This window comes from Agelaius tricolor, unplaced genomic scaffold, assembly GCF_023055355.1.
Source record: "Agelaius tricolor isolate 1412-34295 unplaced genomic scaffold, bAgeTri1.0.p SCAF_1, whole genome shotgun sequence".
Classification (NCBI taxonomy): domain Eukaryota; kingdom Metazoa; phylum Chordata; class Aves; order Passeriformes; family Icteridae; genus Agelaius; species Agelaius tricolor.
In genome coordinates, this window is record NW_027269261.1 from 97718467 (window position 1) to 97742922 (window position 24456).

The 24456-nt window shown below is 36.8% G+C and overlaps 1 protein-coding gene across 5 annotated transcripts in view; it reads right to left on the reverse strand.

Annotated features, from left to right (window-relative positions):
• Positions 1–24456, reverse strand: part of COL19A1 (collagen type XIX alpha 1 chain) — a 183827-nt gene that overhangs the window by 97889 nt on the left and 61482 nt on the right. For 4 of the 5 annotated variants that reach the window (XM_071445202.1, XM_071445210.1, XM_071445218.1 and 1 more), the window contains exons 11-12: positions 18940–18984; positions 225–278 (exon numbers count right to left, since the gene is read on the reverse strand). In XM_071445202.1, the coding sequence (XP_071301303.1) occupies positions 225–278; positions 18940–18984 (99 nt within the window). The remainder of the gene's footprint in view (positions 1–224; positions 279–18939; positions 18985–24456) is intronic. The other variant, XM_071445227.1, reaches the window with a different exon arrangement.

A 24456-nucleotide genomic window follows, 5' to 3' on the forward strand; every position in this document is an offset into this window, starting at 1 on the left:
AAACTTTATTAACTTTATTAGGAATACCCAATTTATTAGGAATATAATACCCTAATTTATTACCCTAATTTATTACCCCAATTTATTAGGAATATAATACCCTAATTTATTAGGAATACCCAATTTCTAAATCCATCACTCTACTTACATAAAGTCTGAATTGCATTTCTTAACCACCCACCCAGAAGTTTGTAACTTGACTGTTTCATTATTATTCCATTTACCTCTGCTCCAGGAAGGCCTTCTGGTCCTGGTTCTCCTTTATCTCCTTTTTCACCCTAAAAGAATTAATATTTATTTTATTATATATACTCATGCCACATAATAACCCACAACATTTTTAACAGCAAAAATATTTTACCATTCTGGTCTGTTCTACATGTACATTTCTGGATGCACAAGCAAAACTATTCCTTACATTCCAAAAGAAATTCTTTCCAAATAAATGTCCCTGAAAAATGTCTAGCACTGTGGTACTATGAGGTACAGCTCTCTGTAATTCATAGTGTCATTGAACATCCATAAAGACTCACCACAGAAGAACATTATTGTTTCTTGCTGTGTTTCAAGAATATGGTGGTGAAACAGAAATTTACAGCAGGGAACAGTTTAGTTTTTGAAAATCATAATCTTAATATTGCTGGGTTTTTTTCATTCTGAGATTCAGTTTTCTTATCAGATGCTTAAAGTAAGTGTTCATTTACAAAGTCCTCAGTATTATCTTTTGTCTTTGACCCATACTGGTATAGGGTTCACTATGTGCACATGAAAAATGGAAAAAACTTTTGTTCTGAAAATTTTCTAACAAGTATGAATATGAACAACATGATTAATCAAAAGAAAAAAAAAACGGTGGGAAAGTTCCTTCAGAATTGACTATAGTTGGCTCCTGAGTTTGCTCATGAAACGCTGACTACAAAACACAATAATCTTTGTAGAATACATGAAAGAATTCAGTTCCATATTAACTCTAACAACCATGCTATTCTAGTTACGACATATTTTATCAAAGTGAATAAAATACACCTGCTAAAGAAACATAATTTAAGAGAAAATACCTCCAAGAAGCACAAAGCTTGAAGAGCTCTATAATTGAATCTCTATCCCTCAAATGAAGCTTGTCAAATCAAAATAAGTAACCATAAAGTAACATAATTCTGACAGAAGTGCAAGGACTGACTTAATTAGAGTCCAAGCTCTTCATATAAACCAAAGAAAACAAAGAGCTCTTCACCAAATTTCCCTTATCTCCAGGGGACTACATTTGTCTGAGCAGAACCTATTCATTATATCAGTATGATCTTCATAATTCTGTTAGGTAAATGGCATTGAGCTGAGATCATTCAGCTAACTGCATTTGTGACACAGCCCTGATCCAGAGCTCTTTCTCCCATGGCAATGACAGAGGGCATTTCATCTAATAATCAGTTTTGCAAAATGAGTGTATGAGCTTTGTTGAACAACTGAAGCCTACTAACAAATTAGCAGCAGCAAACTGTGAATTTAATAATCTCACTCCCAAGATGGCTTTGCTGATTCATTTTTTCCATTTTAATACATCTTGTTGATAAGAAACTTAATGCTACGTGTTAGCTTGAATCATACAGTTAAGGTTTTCCCTCAAGTATTCCCTTTCTTACTGATCAAAAAAACCCTCCACCACATAAATTTGTGCATTTACTGCAAAGTTCAAATGACACCAAACAGTTATAGGAATTTAACACTTACTATTTTAGTATGTTTAAACTATAGAGTCCTCTTTGTTCTGTGGATTAAGACACTGGTTGAGAAAGTAATTTTCTTTCACTGTCAGTTTTAAAAAAAAACCCAGTTGAAATCCCAGGCGTATTGTTCTTTTTAAATAGCTCACTTAAACTTTTAGAACTGCAAAAGTGACATTTTACTTTTCATCACTGTGACATACTGAACACTTAATACTGCTTTCAGGGTATTTCAACCAGAATCAGTTACACTGCTGCAATCTTGCAACAGTTATAAAGATACACTCATATATTTGACATAATATCTCCTTATCTGAATATATTTCTAGAAGATTTATAAATTCATAGAGCTGTTTTTATCCTATGGCTTGTGTATCTGCTTTCACACTTTAAGAAAAATGATGCAAATATGTACAGATTTGCTTCAGAAGTAGTAGCATCCTGTAAATGCCCTGATGCATTTACAGGAAACCTAAGGTGAAAGTTTCTTGTCATAATTTTTTATACAACATCTACATTGCCATAAAAAGCTAAACAGAGAGCCTAGCTAAAAGATGCCTGTCCCCTCAGCCTCAGTTATCATTTTTCTGGCTGTGAGATGAGCAGTACGTGTTGGTGAACGTGCCTTTTCCTCTCCAGCAGGCAGACAGTGACTTCAAATTGCCACCCGGCAGCTCTAGACACACAAGTGTGGCTGGTGAGTACAGGGAAGAAAGAAACCCCCCATTCCTTATGATTTACACAATATTTGGGTTTAAGATGTTTCTCAGTTTCTTTGACAAAATGATAAAAAGCACCCCCCTTAATGAGCCTTGGACCTCTGCAGAGCTCCTGGCTTTCTGCCAGGTATGCAACTTTACATGAACATACCAATTTTTTAATGGAATACACAATTTATACTTGCCAAGCCTATCATATGGAATGTCCGTGTTCTCTGAGAAGCCAGAATGCAAACCAAACAGAGGTCCAATTTTTACAATTTATTCTCACAAGATCTGAGCCAAGTCATATTCATTTCTGTCTTTATGAAGCACACTATACTGCATAATTAACAGCTTCAAATCTAGCCAATTTGCAGAGTTGCTGAAGCCACTCTGCAGTGTAGAGGAGGCTGTTAATAATCAACATTATGGCTTTGTGGCAATGTACCTTATAGATTAAGAAAAAGAGAGAAAAATGCATTAATGTCACTTTATATGAAGTGCTCCTGCCTGCTTGTACTACATTCAGATGAGACAATTAAAGACTATTTATTGCAAAAACAGGATGACAAAACTATGAAAGCATCGATCCTTTTTTATTAGTTAACTAAAACTAACCCAATGTAACACTGAATTATTTGTATTTCTTCAGGTGAATTCTGCATTCCATTACCCCAATGGAAAAAGCTGATGGGGTTGCTCCAGAACAACTGCTGGGAGGGATTCAGTCTGCTGTGTGTAATGGTGGATGCACTGAATTCAGTGATAGCATTCTTTAATTAGGGCCATCCACAGTCTCTGCAAAATGAGAGTACCTGCCTCCAACTCATCCACTTTAGAATTGCCTCAGTTTCCTTGCACACTATTTCCCCCATATTAGAATGGCAAAGTAATATATTTGGAAATACAATACATTAAGACCTAAAAATGAAACTGAAAAGGTAAAGATTTTTCTGCAACAATGCCCTGTTAATAATACAAATAAGGAATTCCTGGTATCAGTTTTTGGAAGAATTTTAAAGTACCATTGTTAGTTAACACTTGCTGAATTATTCTCCAAAGTACACAAGCTATATTGTACCACTAAGTCAGTGTGGACACCTTATAATTTTTAGCTTCTGAAACTCCATGATTTTACCTACATATCTTTAAGACAGTTATGATTTGTCATTTTTAATACTTTTTTCCCTGTTATGTTACAGATCTGTCTCAGCAGAATGTTCTACATGAATTTGATTTTCTTGTGACCACTTCTCCATAGCTTCTTTTAAACTGTTCTCAGCTCATTATAACGCTTACTGATTTTTCTTAAGTTATGAATGAAAAAAATTTACACCTTCAGTTACTTTTTTTCTTTCTGATTTTCTGATAGGTGTCTGAAGAGCTAGGGTTATGAAGAGCTCCACCCCAATAATATTCTTATTGCCTGACCTGTAAGTCTTCCACAGAATATGGGATGGTATGCTTTAGGAAAATGACAATACACAGGATGAAGCACCCCAGGACTGCTAAGAGACTGTACCATTTAAAAGGAGTGGAAAGCAAGGCAAACTAGTGATTTTGACTCAGTTCAGACTGGGAGGAACTATACAAGGAAATATGAGTGACACATGAAGCTCATTTCCACACGGACTGTAACCCTGTAGCACACAGGACTCAGAAGCAGGATCAGAAGGGGACAGCATAATACACTGCAGAAATACACTTCTATTATAGAAAACAAAAATGAACAGAGATGATCAGGAAGGGTGTCACCTTGAAGCCTGTGTCTTCTCAAGCCCATATATTTAGGATACTCAGACAAAGCAATAAATCAGATTGTCTCCCAAAGCTTTATAGAGATCAGACGGCTCAGTAGACACACTTATCAAGATACAATGACCAAAAATCTGCTGATTCCAAACTGTGCCTTTGCTGTTTTGTGACAGAGTCCTAAACAAGTGTTGTGCCTGAACATATTGGATACCATGTCAGGAGAAAGATCTTTCCATCCTGCTTTTTTACATAGACTGTGTAATACTGAAAATATTCACAATGGTTAATTATTGCTTGCTGTCATGCGTCACAATCCTAAGCAAGCTCTAAGCACTTCTAACCAGAGAGGCCATATAAAGGCAAATTACCTCAACTAAAGGCAAAACCTTAGGCACAGAACAATCTGAGTCCAGGCCAGCCCAAGGCTCCAAAGCTGCACCAATGAACTGCCTCATTCTGTCAGCAGGAATAAGGCAGCCATCCATTTTTATTCTTTGTAGAAAAACTTTAAAATGCAAAATTATTTGGATCAATTAGAACAGCAACCAAAGAAAAAACCAACCCAAAAAACCCCAACTCAAACCCCAAGACCAGTAGAAATTTCAGTGTAGTGTTCTACAATGCAGATATGCAATGCACAGAGAACAAGAATAACCCCTGTAGCACTACTGCAGAAAAATATCTGGATATTGCCGTGGAGCACATAGTACATGGAAATCTGTAACACAAAGACATTTTTAAAAGGCTAAACTCCATTCTCCATTTGTCAAATGCAAGCTGAAAAAACCCCAGCTATTCTGGCTTACTTGCCACTGATGAGAAAAGTGAAAAATAACACCTAGTTCAGGGCATCATATTTTTCTGCCCTTCTCCAAGCTAGAATGACAGAAAGTGTGAAAAATAGTTAGGAGGTAAGAATGAACACAGGACATGCTGCTGGATCTCAAATATGGGAAAAAATGTTGTAAGTGGGACATCAATGTTTCCATACTGATAATACAAATAATAGGTTTCATTTGTAGCCAAATGGGGTGTGGGAGGTAGAATTTGTGTTAAAAAGGCAAAGTACTGTAATGATCTAAGCTTAGAATGAATTTGCCTTAACTGTAGATTTTGCTTGAGAATGCTCTCTCTTAAAAATGTGTCAAAGTCACATGTTGAAATAGTTTTAGCTTTTCTTAGGATGATGTCCTTGCTGAGTAAAGATTACAGTGTTTGCAGGTACCTGTCTTAAGGAGTCAAAGCTCTCTCATTTATCAATGTCTCCTTTTATCATAAAGGTGTTGAAAGACAGACATTAATACAAATGCCACAATATACAGAATTACAATATGATCGAGTTGTTTGCTCTGTCCATGTGCCATTACTGCCAAGCACAATGATTGAATGAGTTCAGAGACACAGAACAGCAAAATAAAAATTAAACCAAGTAACACAGGCAAAACCAGGAGTGCAGATAAGCATATTTGGAAGAGCTAGCAATCTCTTTGGATTGAAGGACTGTATGCACATTCATTCAAGTAGCTTAGGCATGCATTCCTTTCTCATACATTCCTTATGAAAGTACCACTCTCCCTTGGCAGCATCCACAAACACTGATTTCTAAAACAGTCTATTAATTCCATGGGACCCTGACAGGCAATAAAGTGTCCTCAGCCACAGTCTTATTGAAAACTCTTATAACATAGGCTACAGAACTATGATTGAGAACCAAGCCTTAAAGAATATCCAAATCTATTATTTCACAACTAGAAAATGCCACAGCAAGGCTACCAGGAATGCCTTATTGAAAACACAGGTGAAGATTCCTATGATCTCTTAATGTGTTCCTTACTAAATCTCATCTAGGTTATTATCTTCAGTGTAATCCTATGCTGGGGAAATCTAAGAGATTGCCTAACATTCCCTAGTGTTGACCAGAGCCATTAAAGATCATTAATGAAATTAATACTAAAAGGGATTCAGATGTACTGTGGTGAGTGGAAAAGATAAGATACACAGAACACCTTTTCACCTAAGAGATTTGGTAAGGTAAAAGAAACATAAAGACACAACTTCATCCTTCTGGGTAATAGATATTAGCCAGCATAGGAAGAAAAATACTGAAATTCTGGCTAACTCTTGCTTGCTACAATGTATGCAAATCTAATCACAATCACATAATTAGTTTGTTTTTCAATAATAAATGTCCCAACATAAATAATTAATGACCTAATCATGCTTAAGATGCTCACACTGGCTTTTTTTTCTGCCACATGAAATTTAGATTTTTTATTTTGCAAACTTTGCTTTGCATGCTATCCTGCCACGGCTCAGGCTGTCATGACCATTTCAATTTCTTTTTTCTTTTCCTTTAAACCTTTCAATGTCAAGGAGAAAAATACTAACAAAATCAACAATCAAAACTCCACTCTTTACGGCAATTATTTAGTCATATATACCCAGACCTAACTTGAGAGAAAAATTCTTAATCCAATATTAAAGCTTTATTCATAGAAATAAGAAAAATAGTACAATCTAAAGCATGAGCTATCTGAAAGCAGAGTTTCAATCTCCTAGATAATATGCATTCTTAACATTCACTTGAATATATTAATGCTCCCCTCAGAAAGTATCATCAGTCAAGCAAAATGTGTTTATAAGGAAGAGTCACAAAACTTTTTCATGGTGATCTTAATTTTCAAACCCTACTTTGTACTTCTGTGCAAAACCTTTAGCGGGTGCAAACAGTAGTCTAACTCCCCAGAAAAACCCAGAATATATTTTAAAACTCAAAAACCATCATTCGAATATTAATCAATATTCTATTCTTTACTCACTCCATCTGGCTGAGCTCTGCAATAAACTCTACACACAGAATACCATTCCAGTTTAAAAATTGGTGTACTGCATATAATTTATTGTGCTATATCTTTCCTCATAATCCAAAAGCAAAAGCCTTTCCAAACTATAAAGACTCCTGAATTCAGTCAGACAACTCTTACATGCATCTTTCCATGCAGAGGCCATAAAGGGAGCACTCATGGTCCAGTCTCCCTCTCCTTCTACAGTGTCTCTGGCTAATCTCATCTGCAAATATAAAATCAACAATCATTTCTGTGAGTCATCACTTACATCCAGACTTGACTACTTGCCAAGAGCACATCTTAACCTTCCAGTACCTCATATCTAATCTATGTTTGAATTGTTTTAAATATTTCTTCCAACATTTTTTACTTGAGGAAGCTTCCTCTTTTTGTCACTGTGAAAAACACTAATTCTGTTGGTCAGCAAGAACTGGAATTATCTTGAAGTGGGTCTCTCAGATACAATCCACATCCAGACCACAGACAAAATGTTTTTCATCCTTCTACACAGCTTCTACTTTCATGTAGGCTATTTTCACAAATACTCCCTCATCCTGCTCTCACCTACCCATTAGGATTGTCGTAGTTAAAACTCCAGTCATCGTTTATCTTCTCCTTTGATGGTTCTCATGCACACACATTTAAATACCAGAACATCTAAGTGTAAAATTCAGGGCACAGTTCGGCATTGCAGGGCTTACACAAGGTCATACCATTTATTTTCATACAGTAACCACTCCCTTCAACTCAATTTTCCTCTAGTTTTATGAACACAGTATCTGCACAATAGATGTAGCATCATTTTTTGTATTATCAATTTTTTAATTAGCCAATCAGGTCTCGTTGTTCTGCAGGTATCCATCTTCTGTCTTAATTCTTACATTTTAGTTATAATAACCCTTGTATTAAATAAATGGTCCACTCTGTCTTTGTACATTGCATAACACAAGGGAATCATAATACATGTCTCAGCTTGCACAAATCCCTGAGTTATTATAGAGTTTTGTTCTTACATCGCTCAAGAACAAAACTAATAGCTGAATTTGGCTCTGTTTTCCCTCACTGATCTTCCCAGTAATTTTAAACTTAAGTATCTTGTGTATCTATCAATAGATTAAAATCTCAAAAGAAAGAACTGTCTCAATAATGAGCAGATTATTTTTCCATTTCTTAACTAAATACTAGAAATGGATTTGACTTGCAGCTACAATTGTTTAAAATTCTATCTGCCTTTTAGTGGGGAGGTTTCTGTTTATAGTGGGTTGGTGTTAGTGTTGAATGAAGATTTTTCCGTAGGAGGAATAAACTAGTTTCTTTTCAGGGCTTGTCTCCTAAGGCAACCGAAAGCCAATCTGTTCTTGACATCAGTTGACAAATAGTATTGCTTTCACAGAGCGTAGTATTTTTTAGACACACATGCTTTCATGGTTTTGGCAGGGGATTGCTATTGTTATTTATACTCTAAAAGATGTTCTGCAGATGGTTGAAGCCACATTAAGTGTTTGCACAAGCTGATGGACTGCTACGTCTTTCCTGCCAAAGGCTGCACCTCTGGCTTGATTTCTGTCACATGACAACCAGAATAATAACTTTTCTGTAGCTGTGACTATTAACCATGTTCATCAGGCCTACAGAGACAGCAGTATCAGTTTTCTCTATTTTCTTAGACTACAATAAGTAGTTTATTAATGTCATAGAAATCCATCCTTTGTATCCAGGGAACTGGTGTTTCAATAAAGCTCTCACAAACCCTGGTACAGTTTAAAGATGTGGCATGTTCTAATCTCCTACTGTTCTAGTCTCCTAATGGGTATTTATCTGAGGTGGAGACTTAATCTGTTCAAAATACACCCACCTTGCTCAGTCCGACTTCACTAAGGTCAGTTCAAACTGTAATTAGAAAAGTAGGAAATTTCTGCCTTTTGCACAAACTTAGTAAATAGAGATTTAATACAGGAAATTTTCTCCCCTTTTGAGAGGATCAAAATAAACAGCTTCCAGCTTCCTGGCAACTGTCCATACAATCAGCCCATATAGGTTCTATGGGTACGATCACAGAACAATTACATTTCTCTTCCAGCTGAACCACTGTGCTTTGAAGGGTGGAAGACCAATGGGTCTAGAATAAATGAGACAATATTCTGCTGCTGAATGGGAGGAATTATCTTTAGAATGGTCATCCTGGAAAATCTGAACTGTATCTACTGGCCAGCTACCAACAAGAGGAGTTTAACTTACTGCTAGCCTTCAATGGGTACATAAAATGCTACCAGGATAAAGCCTTTTTCTTTCTCTGTGCACAATATATACTGGCCTCAGCACATCAGAAAGATCAGTGATATGTTCCCTGTAGACATCTAAGACAACTCAGTCTTCACCTACTTTTCACCTACTGTCACAGAAACTCTCAGCAGGTGTTGCAAATTAGCTGCTCTTCTAAACCAGCTTCTTTGGCTTCTCAAACTGGAATTTAACAACACACAAAGATGACAAATGTGCATACTGTAAAAAGTAGCATCATAAAGCTGCTGACTGGGTTAGCTACATTAGCACATCCTTCTGTACAATTTACCATTCTTGAACTTTTGTGCAGATCCTTTATAACAGCCTTTATACCTTTGACTTCCATGCCGTGTTATGTCAGGTCTTCTTCAAAGTATTTTTTATTTATGTCCAGATGAGCATAGCGTGTGGCACAAAAGACATGATTTATGGAGAAAATGGCACAGAGTACTAGATGTTAACACTGTATTTTGTTGGAGTCATTCCAAACCTACACTGAAGTAGCTCTAGTCTGGTTTCATGAATTCAAGAGCCATAGAAATTGCAGCACCTTAGGCTTGTTCCCAACGTACATCTTTCAGAGTAGCTTCATCCAAAAAGAATCATATTGTTGTTCTCCAACCCCAAAAGTCATCCATATAGCTCTGCAGCACCTTTTAGTTGCTTAAATATGCATATTCTTCTGAATTACATTGGTTGCTGAAGAATAGCCACATACCAGTCTGGAGAAACAGAATGTGCTGGGATATAAACCCAGTAAACAGAGGCACTTTTTTGGTCTAAACAGTTCCCTGACTTGTTTCTTTTACTAGGAATCACACAAACAGTAGCAATAGCAGTGCACAGGGACACTGGGGATAGCAAGAAGCAACTGGAAAGGAGGAGACTGGGAGGAAGACCATTTTGATCACTGACAGTATTACGTTAATAAACATCAACTACTGCTAAGTGGAGGGAAAAAAAGTGCTTTGGAACTTAAATATACTTTATGATGTATATTGCTGGCTTTTCAGTAGTAACAACCACATCTGTCTTTGCAGGTTGTAGAAAGATTCCCCTGCTCATATGCACACACAGAGTTCTATTTTTAGTGTATTAATGAAAACAGTTATGTCATCTCCTCTTCTACAGTGACCAATGTCTGAATCCATTTTGTTGTTTCTTCTTTCATCACACTGTTCATGAGTTCTAATCCTTTTCCTCATTGAAAACAGCTCTCACTCAAAGTTGCAAAAGCTCACATACAGAGCCCATTGACTTAAACTAGATTAAGAAACAGAGGATAGATTAAGATGACATAAAAGAAAGAAATTGTTTGCTGTCAGGGTAGTGAGGGAACAGGCTGGAACAGGCTGCCGAGAGAATTTGCCCAGTCGCTGCAAGTGTCCAAGACCAGTTTGAATGGGGCTTTGAGCAACCTACAATCTATAATGGAAGATGTCCTTGCCCATGGCAGGAAGATTGGAAGTAAATAAGATTTAAGGTTCCTTCCAAATCAAACCATTCCAAGATTCTGTGATTTCATCTACAAATTTACGTCCTTGCATTCATGCCTATTTAATAAATATTAAATAAAAGAATTTTTAAAGAGGTCTCAAAGTATGAGGCTAAACTATAAGAACTACAAGGCTCCATAAGCATGTATGCAATTAATGCTAAATGTTATTTTCAAATATTGCACCATGAATACTCTTTATTAAAGTATCCTATTTTTTCTTCTTCTCATTAGATACTTGTCAGTACAGTATTTTTCATAAAGAATAATCCTCTGAAATAGTTCTCAGTTGCTAAATGTGTGCTAAATGTACTAAATGTGCACCATGTGTTACAGGTAAAAATTTTTACATTAATTTTAAATTAATTACCATTTATTAGCTACCAGTCAAAAAACTTACAGTTTTGTTTCCAAACTAGCAAGTGCTTTCTCTAGGCATTACAGCTGTAATAATATCCAGTCATCCATCTCTGGATATGTCTTCACAGAAATCTCCAAAAGTGGCACAGAAGGCACAGAATGCACTGGAATCAGTACATCCAAAGGACTCAGGACTCTGCTCACACTGTTAAACCTCATATCTCAACAGATTGCCCCCTAAGGAAGCTGCAATGCTTCTGATACCCCAGATAGCTCATCAGAACAGGCATGGCTGGTTTTGCAGAGCACTGCACGAGCTTTCTTGCCCAGAGATCCACATCTGGGCCTACCATGCAAGAAGCTTTCTACATTGCGGGTGAAATTGGGTGAAACTGGAATTTGGAGAGCTTTGCAGACAAAAGTAAATTACAGAACCACAGAATATTCTGAGTTGGAATGGACCCACAGGGATTTTCAGAGTTCTGAACTTTGTCAGGCTCAAGTTGCTTTTGAAAAATTATACTCAATATGTGCAAATTACCATTTTCAGAGCTTAAGATAAAAATACCTTCCTAATGCCAAAAGCCCTCCATACCTGTCAAATTTGGATGTTTCTAGTCCAAGGCAGAAAGAGGTTGAGAGTCCACACCAACATTTATGTATTAGAAAAATCGGTTTTCCGCTAATCTTTTTCTCAGCAAGACTTGGGGTGTTTACACTCAAAACCATTTTGAAGTACACAATAATCTAGTCAAAATACCAAATTATAAAGGATAAAACAGTTGAGGATGAACTATGACAAACTCAATACAGTCATTATAAGATGAAATGACATGGCAAAAGGACAATGAAGTTCAGTGTAGATATACATCAAATGATGAAGATTGTAAAATCCTTATATCCCCTATGTAGCCATAACCTGTGAATACAAACACAGCTTCCTAAATGGAGTGACTGTTAATGACCAGCTCAAAAGGATCAAGAATGAGATCTTGAGACCACACTCAAAGCTAAAGAGAGGACAGAAAAGTCCCTGTGGGGAGACAAAAAGACACAGAGGATAAACCAAAGAATTTCACTGTGATATTACATAGACTGAAGTTCTTGTCTTTTCCACCTTTAAACACTGGAGCAGAACTCAGTAATATCCAGAAGCAATTAGTAAGGATGATCCAATAGAGAACATATTTCATAGTGGGAGACACTAATTGCTATTCTTCAATTTGAAAGAGACAGCTCAGGAATGTGTAACAGAAGCTTATTGATTCTCCATTGATACTGAAAAGTAGAACAGGAACATTCTGAAAGAAGTAGGGGACACCAAATTAAATTAAGAGAAAGCAGGTTTCAAATAAACAAAAGGAAGTGCTTCTTCAAACACAAAGATAAACAATGTAATTCCTCACCACAGGACATTGCAGATGCTCAAAGTTTATGTGAATCCAGAAGAAAACTGTACTTTCTAGTGGGAGAAAAGTCCATTGAAAACTACTAAATTCACTCAAAACACATCTGCTGAGATGCAGTCTCAAATAACTGAAGGCTGGAAAAGTACTGTACTTGCTTACTTTGTCCTTACACTTGTCCCCAGGGCACCACTTCAGGTTATCATTAGAACAGGATGCTGAGCCTGATGAACCTTTAATCTGACCAAATGGGCATGTGTAAGTAAATTAAACAGTGATAGATCTTGGGACCTGGAACTTGGTCATCTATATCATTTAATTGATAGACCCCAGCTGTGAAGGTTTTTTGCAGACATTTCAATGAGTCCAATTAGCATTTCCTGATATAATTCCCAGGCACAGTTCAAAAGCTAGGGACAATTTCCAACAGACACTTTTGATTAAGCCCGTTTCAAAGGGCAAGAGCATTAAACAACAGGAAGATGGCCAGATCATGCCAAATACCACAGAACTACCTGATAAGCCCTGGTAATGTTTAGCTTACTAGGATGCCAACAAGCCTGCATTTATTTTATGTAGTGAAATTAAAGAAAGTGCAAAGAGGTGACTAAATTGTTACAAGATGAGAAAGAGAAAACTTGTATACTTCTCTATGTAGCATTACAAGACAAGTATAAAGAATCTTTTTTCACATTTATATTCAGCTGGTAAAGCACTCAGTCTTACCTGCATGAAACAGGATTTCAATGATTTCAAATACTCTTCTCCCTGCCCCAATAAAGCATCTGCACTGATGGTTAGCACAGGTAAGAGACAAATTTTAGGCACAGTGGCACAAACTGCACTCACATCCAAACAAACTAGGAAACAGGACCCTAAGTCTATAATGCAAATTGCACATTCTTCCATTACTCCAAGAACACTAAGACCAGGTAGTGTCCGTGGTTGCACCAAGATTGGCAGTTTATGGAACTTACTCTTCTAACCTTTTGCTCAGACTGAAGCATTTCTAGCAGAATCTACAGCTCATAAATAGAAGCACTCTACTAAGAAAGCGCTACTAACTGCTTAACTTAATTGTAGTTTTTAAATATTTTTAATTATTGACCTTTGTCTTCCATCTATGCAAAATAGCTTCTATTTCTCAAGTACATTGGAAGCTTCCCCAGTACTTGAGCCGTCTGTCTTTACCACTGAAATTTATGTTACAGCCATTAAAACACTAGAAAAATAATGACTAGCTTCAAACCAGCATGTTAGACCTAGGAAAGGTGACTCTTTCTTCATTTCCTTATGCTTATTTAAGAAAAGCATATTGAAAACTGAAACTAAAAGGACTACACCTGGGGACACCCTGGAAGTTTATAGCCTTGTGTGTTCTGGATGGATAGAAGGTAGACAGAGGAGTATTTTATTAGGTGTGATAGAATAAAGTAGAAAATGTTGAACCTCCAGGAAATCCTCTTGACACTAAGATCTATTAGGAATTGTCTTCTAAAGGAAATAGATGAAGCTCTATTTCCTGGGATAATTCAAATTGTACTTCAGAAAATAGTAAATATATACAAAGAACATCCTGCGGTTAGAAGAAAATTGGGCAGATGAAATTTTTTTCTACATTTAGGCTGGACAAGCCCCAGACTCCTCCTCTCTTCTCATATATATACACAGGCAAAAGCACAATTCAGACATGCAATATGTAATGTAACAAGGATGAAACTCTGGAAATAATAAATAACTATCAATATATTTTTATTCTCAAAGTTTCCCCTATTCAAATACATATCACTTTTTAATTAATATCACTTTACTGAGAAATATTAAACTCAGAATTTTAGTAAAATAATAACTTTACAAGAGATCAAGTGCTTACAAGTGCATATCACAGCACACAAACTGCAACATAGCTGAGGTCCAATGACATCCAGTTTTAAAATCCTCTACTTCAAGTGTGAGAAAAAAGGGAATATGCTTAATGAAGGAAAAAGTCTTCCGAGTTGTCTGAGATATCAGCGAGTCCTGTGATTTTATTATATAACAGCACACCTTGCCTCTCCGACTTAAAACACAAAGAGGGATTTTATACTAGCATTTTGAAATAGTTAAACAAGGCAAAGAATTTAGCCTTGCTCTCTGAAATGACTCCCAGCTCTGTGAAATGATCAGTATCTATTAGTGACAAACAAGCCATGTTTGCTCAGCTATAATCAACATGTAAATCTTTTGGCTTTTCTATCACCACTATTTCAAATAAAATTCAGATTTGTTATACTGAATGCTAAATGCTATTGAAATCTATATGGAGTTCATATTTCATGTGTCCCAGAAAATTGAAGTCTCAGTGTTCTAGCTCATTTACAGAAAGAATCATATCTGAGAAGTGTACTAATGAAAATACACATTCTAACCAAAAATGTACACAAGAAGACAGAAAAAGTGGGGGATCTGGTTAAAGAGTACTAACAGGAGTGACCAAAGGAAGCAATAACCAGGGGGAAAGAGAATTAATTACAGATTTTAAAAAAGGAAAAAGGTATCTTAGAGGTTATTTGTCTAATTTGGGTATTTAGGGTGGACATTAGACAAGTTCTACACAGAAGGAGTGATTGGGCAATGGAATGGGCTGTCTAGAAAGGTGGTGGAGTCACTGTCCTTGGAAGTGTTTAAAAAAAAGACTGGATGTGGTACTTACTGCCATGGCCCAGTTAATAAGGTAGTGTTAGGTCATAGGTTGAACTTGATGGTCTCAAAGGACTTTTCCCACCTAGCTAACAGGCACTGGGCCCGTTCCAACCCCCAAGTGATGCACATACTTCTAGTATCAAAATAAGTAATAATAAATAAGATTTCAACCTGTGCAAATTTCAAGATAGGTCTGAGATCTTGAAACCTGCAGAGGTTGAAATCCAGACCCAAACCTGTTAATCAGGCCAGATTGCTCAGGGCTTGCCTTGAAAGCCTCAAGGAAAAGTTGCTGCTGGAAAACCACTTTGGGCAACTTGTTCCTGAGCTTTACAGTCCTATCACAGAAAACTATTAACTGGACATTAAAACCAAACAAGTATGCATGTTCAAAAAGAAATAGTCTTGCCATTCTTGTGCTTATTGAATTAGAAATAAATGTAAGGGATACCTTGCATAATTTGATGTTATTAACAGAAAATGACAAAGTCTTTTAAGATAATCTCATCTTGTGTGTTTTCATGAAGCAAGGCTTTAATTTATTACCTTTTGTGTTACCAGGATAAAAGCTTCATAGCACTGGAAGAGGAAATTACTTCTGTAATAAACAACAGTGTTAAAATTAAAAACCCTTTCCTAATGGCTACACAGCATCTTCCTTGCTGCATTTCCAGCCCACTGCCCTATATGAACTACAGACACACAAACAGACCATTTCCTTCCTCCTTCGCAGCAACGTTATGTGTTTGAAGGCTGTTCACATGTTTTCAGCTGACTCTACACTAAAAGTAAATCATGCTGTCCTTCCTCAAAGGTCCTGTATTCCTGAGCACCAGTCATTTCCAGTGCTTGCCTTCAAACTGAAGCCATATCAACACCAAATAGCACTTTTTAATAGGACTTTTTAATTAGTGTTGCAGACAATACTTCACTTTGGAACATCTTAGTCTTTCAGTTGCAATTTCATTTTTATTTTCAGGCAACATCTCTGATTTACCAAGAACAGTCTGTATTTTAAAGCTTTCTTCTAGTTAATATCAGTACCTTCTGACTTCCTATCATCATGAAATGCAATAGCCATATTTTCTATCCCATACTGTAAAATTAAAATTCTAAGCAGTATTAGAAGGAGAACAGATTCCTCATGATATAGTTTGCCTACTTGGCAGTAAATCAATTAAAACTGCTCTCAGCATATACTTTTTCAGTCACGCTATAAAAGGGTAAACCAATGTTTTTGTTGCAGTTATAAGACTATCACATAAGAGTTTCATTATCTATGTAACACAAAGAAAACAGAATACAAAGGAGAATTAAAATAAATTCACAGTGAGAGTATATTTCCCTTGGAGGGAAAACTTGCAACATAACACCTGCACTTCTTGTACCACTATTGGCTTTTGTAAGAGACAACCAAGTTCAGCCATGACCAAAAGTAGAACAAGACTTTTGGATTCCTCAAGAAGAACCAAGTGTGGCAGAGAAATCCTTAACCAGCATAAAGGAATCTCCCTCAATAATTTACATTATAGATGCTTCCCATAACTGTAATGTACAAATGATCACGCACTGTCACCTCAGCTGTCTCTGTCTCTCTGGTGTCCCCAAGGCTTGCTCTGCCAAAGCAGAACCTAATACAAAAAACCAACTATTTTCATTTGATAAAACAAGGTAAAATGCTGGGTTGGTTTCAAATATTCAATCCTAAGAAATTATGGGGTAACTAAACCAAAAGTAGAGAGAGGATGATTCATTTCCATGTACCTCTGCAGGGAGTCTGGAATGGCAAATACCCCAGGCTGAGGTAGCTGTGCCCCACCCTCGGTGATATACAAAATAGTGTGTGCAAAAATTTTGTTCCTTAATATGCAGTACTAGGTAAAATTTTGGGTAATAGAAAAATTTTCCATTTCAGGCTTTGTACTCATGTTTGTTATACACCAAGTAGTATAACTATTTCATTTTGTGCTGCTATATTAAAATGCAAATGTGTTGAATTTGTTTTTATACTGGAGTTTAGTAGCTGAAACTCTACATTGTTATTCTTTAAAAATTATTTGAATTAAAGCTGAAATGAATAACTAAAGACCTACTTCCCATAGCCTTAAAACACATGCTTCCCACACAAATATCATGTGTACCTTCTGATGAGACTAGCCCAAATTATTTTTGAGAGATGACTGGTAAACAAAGAACTTTCCACTCTTATATATTCTTTAGTTTGAAGGGCAGTTGAATGCAGCATTAATAAGAAATAATAGTAAACATAATAACAAACACTGGGACTATTTTTAAATGGGACCTTTTAATTATCATCTGAGTTTATGAGACAGAAAGAAACAAAATGGTCTAAGCACGCTGGTTTAGTTTCCACATAAGAAAAATGTAACTACCAGTGGTTGGGTCATTTTATCTCTCCTTTAAAATAAGGGAAATCAAGCAAAGAGAGTGACAGCAACAGCTGGAACCATATGCCTGTGCTCAAACACAATTTATTCATAAAACTCAAGGAGAGCACAGCACAGCTGCAGAGCAATTATGGGGAGGGGAAAAAAAAATTTTAAAAAATTCCACAAACCCTTCAGAGCTGATTAATAATGATACTACCAAGGAAATAAGATCTGTCATTGGAGTCAGAAACACTCAAGCTTAACAAGTGGGTTTTTTCAGAGGCTGAATTCTCACATTATAAATGTTAGTTGCTATGGATGCTGGTTTTTACTTCTGATACTTCTTCCTTCTAGGTTACTGGGATACTTCCTCCTAAAAAAACCTCCACATTTTAAATCTGCTTCAATTCTGTTAATCCATAGCATGCTTTCTTTAAAATATGAACATTGGAAAGCTGTCTCACACTTCTGAAGAGGTATGGTGGGTGAGTGAATATATCCATGTCCAAAGCAGCCCAACTCACAAATATATTACACTTTTTAAAATTCAGAAGCTGCCACCTACTCTCTATTTTCATCAGTCTGAATATTGCCAGAATAGCAGCTTCTGTCATTCTTCATCTTTATGATATATAAATTCAGAAGAAATGCTTTTCTGCACCCTTTTTAGACAGTGGGATGAAGCCCAGAGAAACTACTTGTTTCAAGAAAAGACTCTTATTTCAGGTTGCCTAATCCAGACCAGACAAATCTAGTGAGAAACCAGTAACCAGGCATGAACATGGTTAAGAACTAAAGTTACAACCACAAAGTATCACCACTGTTACTTTAATTCCTATTAGACAAGCTGGTGTCTGCCTCTTCCTTCCACTTGTACCTTAACACACTTTTTTGCCTTTGATTGATGACCTAGGAAGACTTACCTGTCAGAGGTAACACAAGAAGATTGGTTTGCATCAGCTGATGCCACCTAATGCTGGCATTTTATCAGCCAAGACAGCCTTTCACAAGGCCAGTTTAGTTCTCATTTTAGTACAGGCTATTGAACTATTTTCTGCCACTGCAGAGGTTCTGTTGGTTCCTCCAAAACCTTTTTCTTAGAGAAAAAAAATATCTAAATGAAGCCCTGATGGCACTCAGCAAATACATAAAGAACTTCTCATTCTTCAGCATTTACATGTCAAAAATGTAAGAATTTTATGAATTAAAGGGTTAAGGTAGGCAGTCAGAACAAAGCTCTACTTGGTTGGCCATATATCATATTGTTAAACCAATAAATTACATGGACAGAATAATTTACCTTTTCACCTTCTTCACCTTTACTACCTGGAAAGCCACGTTCACCCTGGAACACAAAAGGATAAAATACAAATCTCAAACAAATATTGTTCAAGTAATTGTATTCTTTAAAATAATTTTACTGCAGTGAAGTTTTATTATGAGACAAAAATGAAGTAATTTGGATGCTGATTGTCTCTCATTCAAAAAGGTGTGAAATGTCTACAAAAAAATGATATGGCTTTCCATAGTTTTGTCAGTTAATAGGAGTCATTTATTTTTCCATTCATCCTAAGGGATTTTCTCAGATTTAAAAATTCTCAACTATTTATTGACACTAGACCTGCTTATTAAAGTACTTCTATTCTTCTGCAGAACCAATTTTAATACATTTATTCCTATTAATACCTTCATTTTAATTTTTAAATATAACTAGTCAACTGTGAAGGTCTCCCACCCAGATAAACTGAAAAAATATACAGATACGATTTATGAAAAGAAAACTAATTTCTTTCACTTTGAAAAGTGTATGAAATTACCCAAGTATTAAAAAGAAACCAAAACAAAGAAAGAGAAAACACAGAAGGGGGGAGTTTTAAACTATTAACTCAACCTCAGGTTATTTCAGCAGATTGAATTCTCTGTTTGATGGTATTTCAAAAAAAAAGGCCTATTATAATGCTCTTTCCAGCTCTAATTTCCTAACTTTAAGCTCAGAAAAGGATCACAGTGTACAATGTTACTATGTTAACATCTTCATCAAATGCAATCTGCAGCCTGTCTATATTATACAAAAATAACACCGGCTCTAGGTTTTTATTTATGTATACTTGTATGTTTTGTGAGACATACAGAAGACAGATGGGCAAAATTATATACAGACAGCACAAAAATGACCTAATTAAGAAAATGCAAACTTTTTCTTCTTTCTCCCTCAAATCATCTAGCAGGAGATAGTTTGCATGTCTTTTCCAATCTCCAGAATTCAGTCTCATGGCCTCAGTACAACACACGTTATTTGTACATCTGTAGACAAAAGGAGTGGAAAATATCCAAAGGAAAGCTTATGGTGTTTTTAAAATTCCTTTAAAAAAATTAGACAGAGCAATGTCTAAACATTCTTTCACCCTTCAGAGAGTGTAATTTCCTTAAATAGAAGTTTAAGGTTTAAGTGAGGTTAACTAGAACAGCTGGCTATAACTTGAAAAATTTGTAGCAGCATTTTGTCAAATCTTTCAAGTAACATATCATGTACTGATCATGTACTACACATCTGGGAATTGAATTCAAAGCTTTGGAGGTGTACAGACATATAAATTATCAAATACTTCTGGACTTTTCATCACTTCCTACAGTGGCTGCCTTTTACTTTTTTCTTTTGGAGGGGGTGGTTTATACAATCAACAGCTCAATTTTAGAAGCAAGCCCGAGAACAAGCATACAAAATGGTATCTAGTGAAATAAACTTCTGCATGTCCTCACCTAAAAATGAGAGGCTAATTCCTGAAATAATTTACAAATGTATATGACTTCTGTTCAGTTCATCTAGTTTCCTTTTTTTTTGTGAAAAGTCATGTCAGATATTCTTTTGAAGCCCCTTCCAACCTGCGTTGTTCTATGATTCCCATTCTTCCCCAACTGCTGGACATACAACACAGATAACACTCTAAAAAATTTGTGGAAGTGTTTTCTTCATTTAGCTTTCCCATTTGTGTTTTTACTCATTCCCAAATTCATTATATGAGATAGAGTCAAAATTTCTCTAATTTTAGCTTGTATTCATTGCCTCTCATCCTTTCGTTGCACACCTCTGATAGGAGTCGACTCTGGCTTTTCCACACCCACCCAGAATTTACGGACAGCAACGAGTCTGCACACCACCCACCAACCCCACTTTCCAAATCATCTCACCTGAAGGCTGAACAAGCCCAGCTCCCTCAGCCTCCTCTCTTACATCATGGGCTTCAAGCCCTGGCCATCTTGGTGGGCCTCTGCTGGACTCACCCCAAGGAGCTGCTCTTTACCCTTTCCAGGGAGCTCCAGAGTGGATGCAGAACTCCAGATGTGGTCACACAAGCGCTCACCAATCGCTCTTCCTGCTCTGCTGGACATGCCCTTGCTAAGGCAGCCCAAGATGCCTTTGGCCTTATGCAAACAAAGGGCATCTAGCAGAACTCCCAACTCCCTTTCTGTAGAGCTGCTTTCTAGAAATTTGGCACCTGGCCTGTACTGTGGCATAAGGGTATTCCTTCTCAGAGGCAGGCCCATATGTTTTCCTATGCTTAACTTTAAGAGTTCTGTGATAGCTCATTTCTCAATATTTTTCCTTCCCTACCTTCCAGCACACTGAGACTACTTCCCTGCATTTGATAACATCCACAAACTTTCTGAGAACCCTATCATACATGTTATTAATAAGGACATTAAATAACATCCAGTATTGCCTCATGGGTATGACACTTGTTATTAGGGAGCAGTCAGACTGCATAGCATCATTCCACCTTTGACCCCAATCTTCCACCCACTCTGTTGTTCATTTATCCAGTCAGAACCCCACAGATTCTAGTGTAATTATGTGTCTGAAGAGCCAAAAGCCTGGCTGGAATCAAGGAATACAACACCCACTGCTCTCCCCTAATCCACACTGACAGCCATTTTATCAGAGTAGGCAATCAGGTTGGTCAGTGTGATTTATCCTTGGCAAATCCATGCTGGCTGTTTGCAGTGACCTTCTAGTCCTTCCTCTGTTCAGACATGCCTTCCAGGATTTGCAACATCATTTTTCCAGGGACAGGGGTGGGGGTGACTGGCCTGCAGTTCAATGGATCCTTGAAGATGGACATGATGTTTGCTTGTTTCCAGTCATCAATGACCTTCCCTAGTAATCATAATTTTTTGATAATGACAGAGGGCAACCCTGCAGTCACATCAGCCAGCTGTCCCAGCACCCCTGTATGCATAATGTTTGCCATTGTGTAAGCATCCAAGTAGCTGAAGTGCTCCTTAACACTTCTTCTGTGGCCAGAGGTTCATCATTACACTCTCTGCTAACATGCTTAAGTAAACTGGGAGGCCTGAGGGCAAAACTTATTAGGGAAAAAAACAAGGTGAAAAATAGTAGTAGTCTCAGCCTTTCCACAGCCCCCACCCATTAAGGAGCAGGTCAACCGTTTCTTCAGCTTTGTTTTTGCTATGGATGCAGTTAACAGAAGCTCTTAATACTCTCTTACTAGTTTCAATTCCAGATGAGTTTCTGGTTTCCTAACTCCATCACCACGTTCTCCGGCAGTGTCTCTGTGTTCCTACTGGGTAGCTCACCCATGCTTCCACTGCTTACTTTCTTTTCTGTCTGAGGTCAGCCAGAAGCATCTTGTTCATCCATGCTGGCCTTCTCCCATACTCACTCAACTCCCTGCATAACAAAATGGAGTGTTCTTGGGGTTTTAGGAAGCTGTCCATGAAGATTAACCAGCTGGACTCCTCAGATTTGCAGGACAATTTCTATAATTCCTTGGCTTCCTCTTTGCCAGACTCAAAAAATTTTTCTCCTTGATACTTTCCTCAGATATCTTGTTTTCTAGGTCCCTGAACATAAACTAATTCCCTGCTGGACCCTCTCTGGTTTCTCCACATCTCTTATGGAAGTGAGGGTGGAGGACTCCCCCAAACATGACACAGCATACTAGGTGCAGCACCACCAAGCAAAGAAGTGAAAATATCTCCCCTTAATCTGCTAGGTGCAATTTTAATTATATAGTCCAATAGGTGGTTTATTTTATTCCAGTAAGGGAACACTGTTAGCTCATAATTCAGTCTCATGTCTACATCTCCATAATTTTCAGCAATGTTGCTGTTCAACAAGTCAGTTCTTGCCTGTACCAATTTTAGTGATCAACAATGCCTTATTGTTTCAAAAATAATCCAGATTTTTCTGCACATATTTGAATTTAAAAAAAGTCCAAATTAGAGAAAATAAGAAATATAGACAGCAAAATGTAGGTAAAGAAGTTTAGGAAATTTCCACTTGACAGTATAAAAAAATATAACAGTATTAGCCACTAGTAACTTATTTCAAAGAATACAAATGCTGCAGAAATAAAAAAAATGAAATTTAAGAAGTACCACATGTATGGCTGACTTAAATTCTCCTTTGTGTGGCCAAATTCTCACATTAAATTAGGCAAAACATTTCACGCAAATTTTTCATGGACAATCATTGATTGCTTGACCTTATATCACTGAAGAATTGCTGATCTCATTTTCAGTGTTTTAAATATGCCTGGCTTTGAGTGTAGAAATGGATAGACTGTGGTAATCTTGTTGCTGAACAAAATGCTGGCTACCTCATCTGCAGAAAATAAGTTCCTTCCTTCCTTCCCCTTGTGCTATATTACAGGAAGTGTCTGCCCTAAAGATACACAAATTGCATCAAGGTCATGTTGCAGAACATTTTCTCAAAATTTTAATAACAACAAAATAATGGGGATTTTTTTTTTGTGTGGTCTCTTAACTTGTTGAAGCAGCAGAACTATTTCCCCTACAATTTTCTAAAAGGAATTAGCTGGACAGGCATTAAGATTTAATTCCAAATATTTGCAATTAAAAGCACCTGCAACCAACAAAAAATCTGACCACGAAAAGAGGCAATTTTAACAAGTATTACCAGCAAGGTCTATAATAAACATGTCTCTTTTTGCAAGTTCTAGCCTTCCTACAATATTCCACTTCTGGAAAGGAGCAAAATGGAAGAGTGGAAGAAAAGACCTGTACAGTTTGAAGAATTAAGCAACTGGTATTAATGCAAAATAGTACTGCTGGGCAAGTTTGTACCACAGCCCCACATGTCCTTTCTCTTTTGAAAGAGAAGTCAATAGTAAAGTTCCTCTGTCACATTATATAACTGAGAAACTGGATATGTAATTCAAGTACCATTTATGTAGATACTGGACAGCTGGCAAAAAGGATGTTGAGACTGCAAATCATTAGAAGGAAACTTATTTTATTTTTTTGGGAATTTGTTTGGTTTCTCTTCTACCTTGGAGCCAGTAAAACTGGGTTTGCCAGGAGCACCTACTAAGGCAATTTCTCCCTGAAACAAACTGTACACAGACATCATTTTACAGACCTATCTCATGACTGAGCTAAATTAAGAGAAAAGGCATCTGGACATGTATTGCTTCTCACTCCTTTACTATGGAATAGCTGAATTCATTTTTAGAGTTATATATGTCTCCTACCTTGTATTTGGTTAATATGTTTTTCACTTTTAAAATAATAGGCCATTAACAATTTCAGGTTATCTAATTCTGTAGCAGATACAGCTGTAGGTTGCTTCAGACAACTAGACAACAGAATTTAGAGAATTTTGATCACATGAAAAGCTTTCTCAAACTTCATTTCAGGCCCTGTTCTGAAGAAGACAGTCCAGAAGGCACTTGAATGCTACCCAAGTATTTAAAACCCCAAAAAGTGTGCCACAGCTTCCACTGTCTCCCCAGTACCCATTAGGCACTTGAGTACACAGGGATCTACCCTTAAA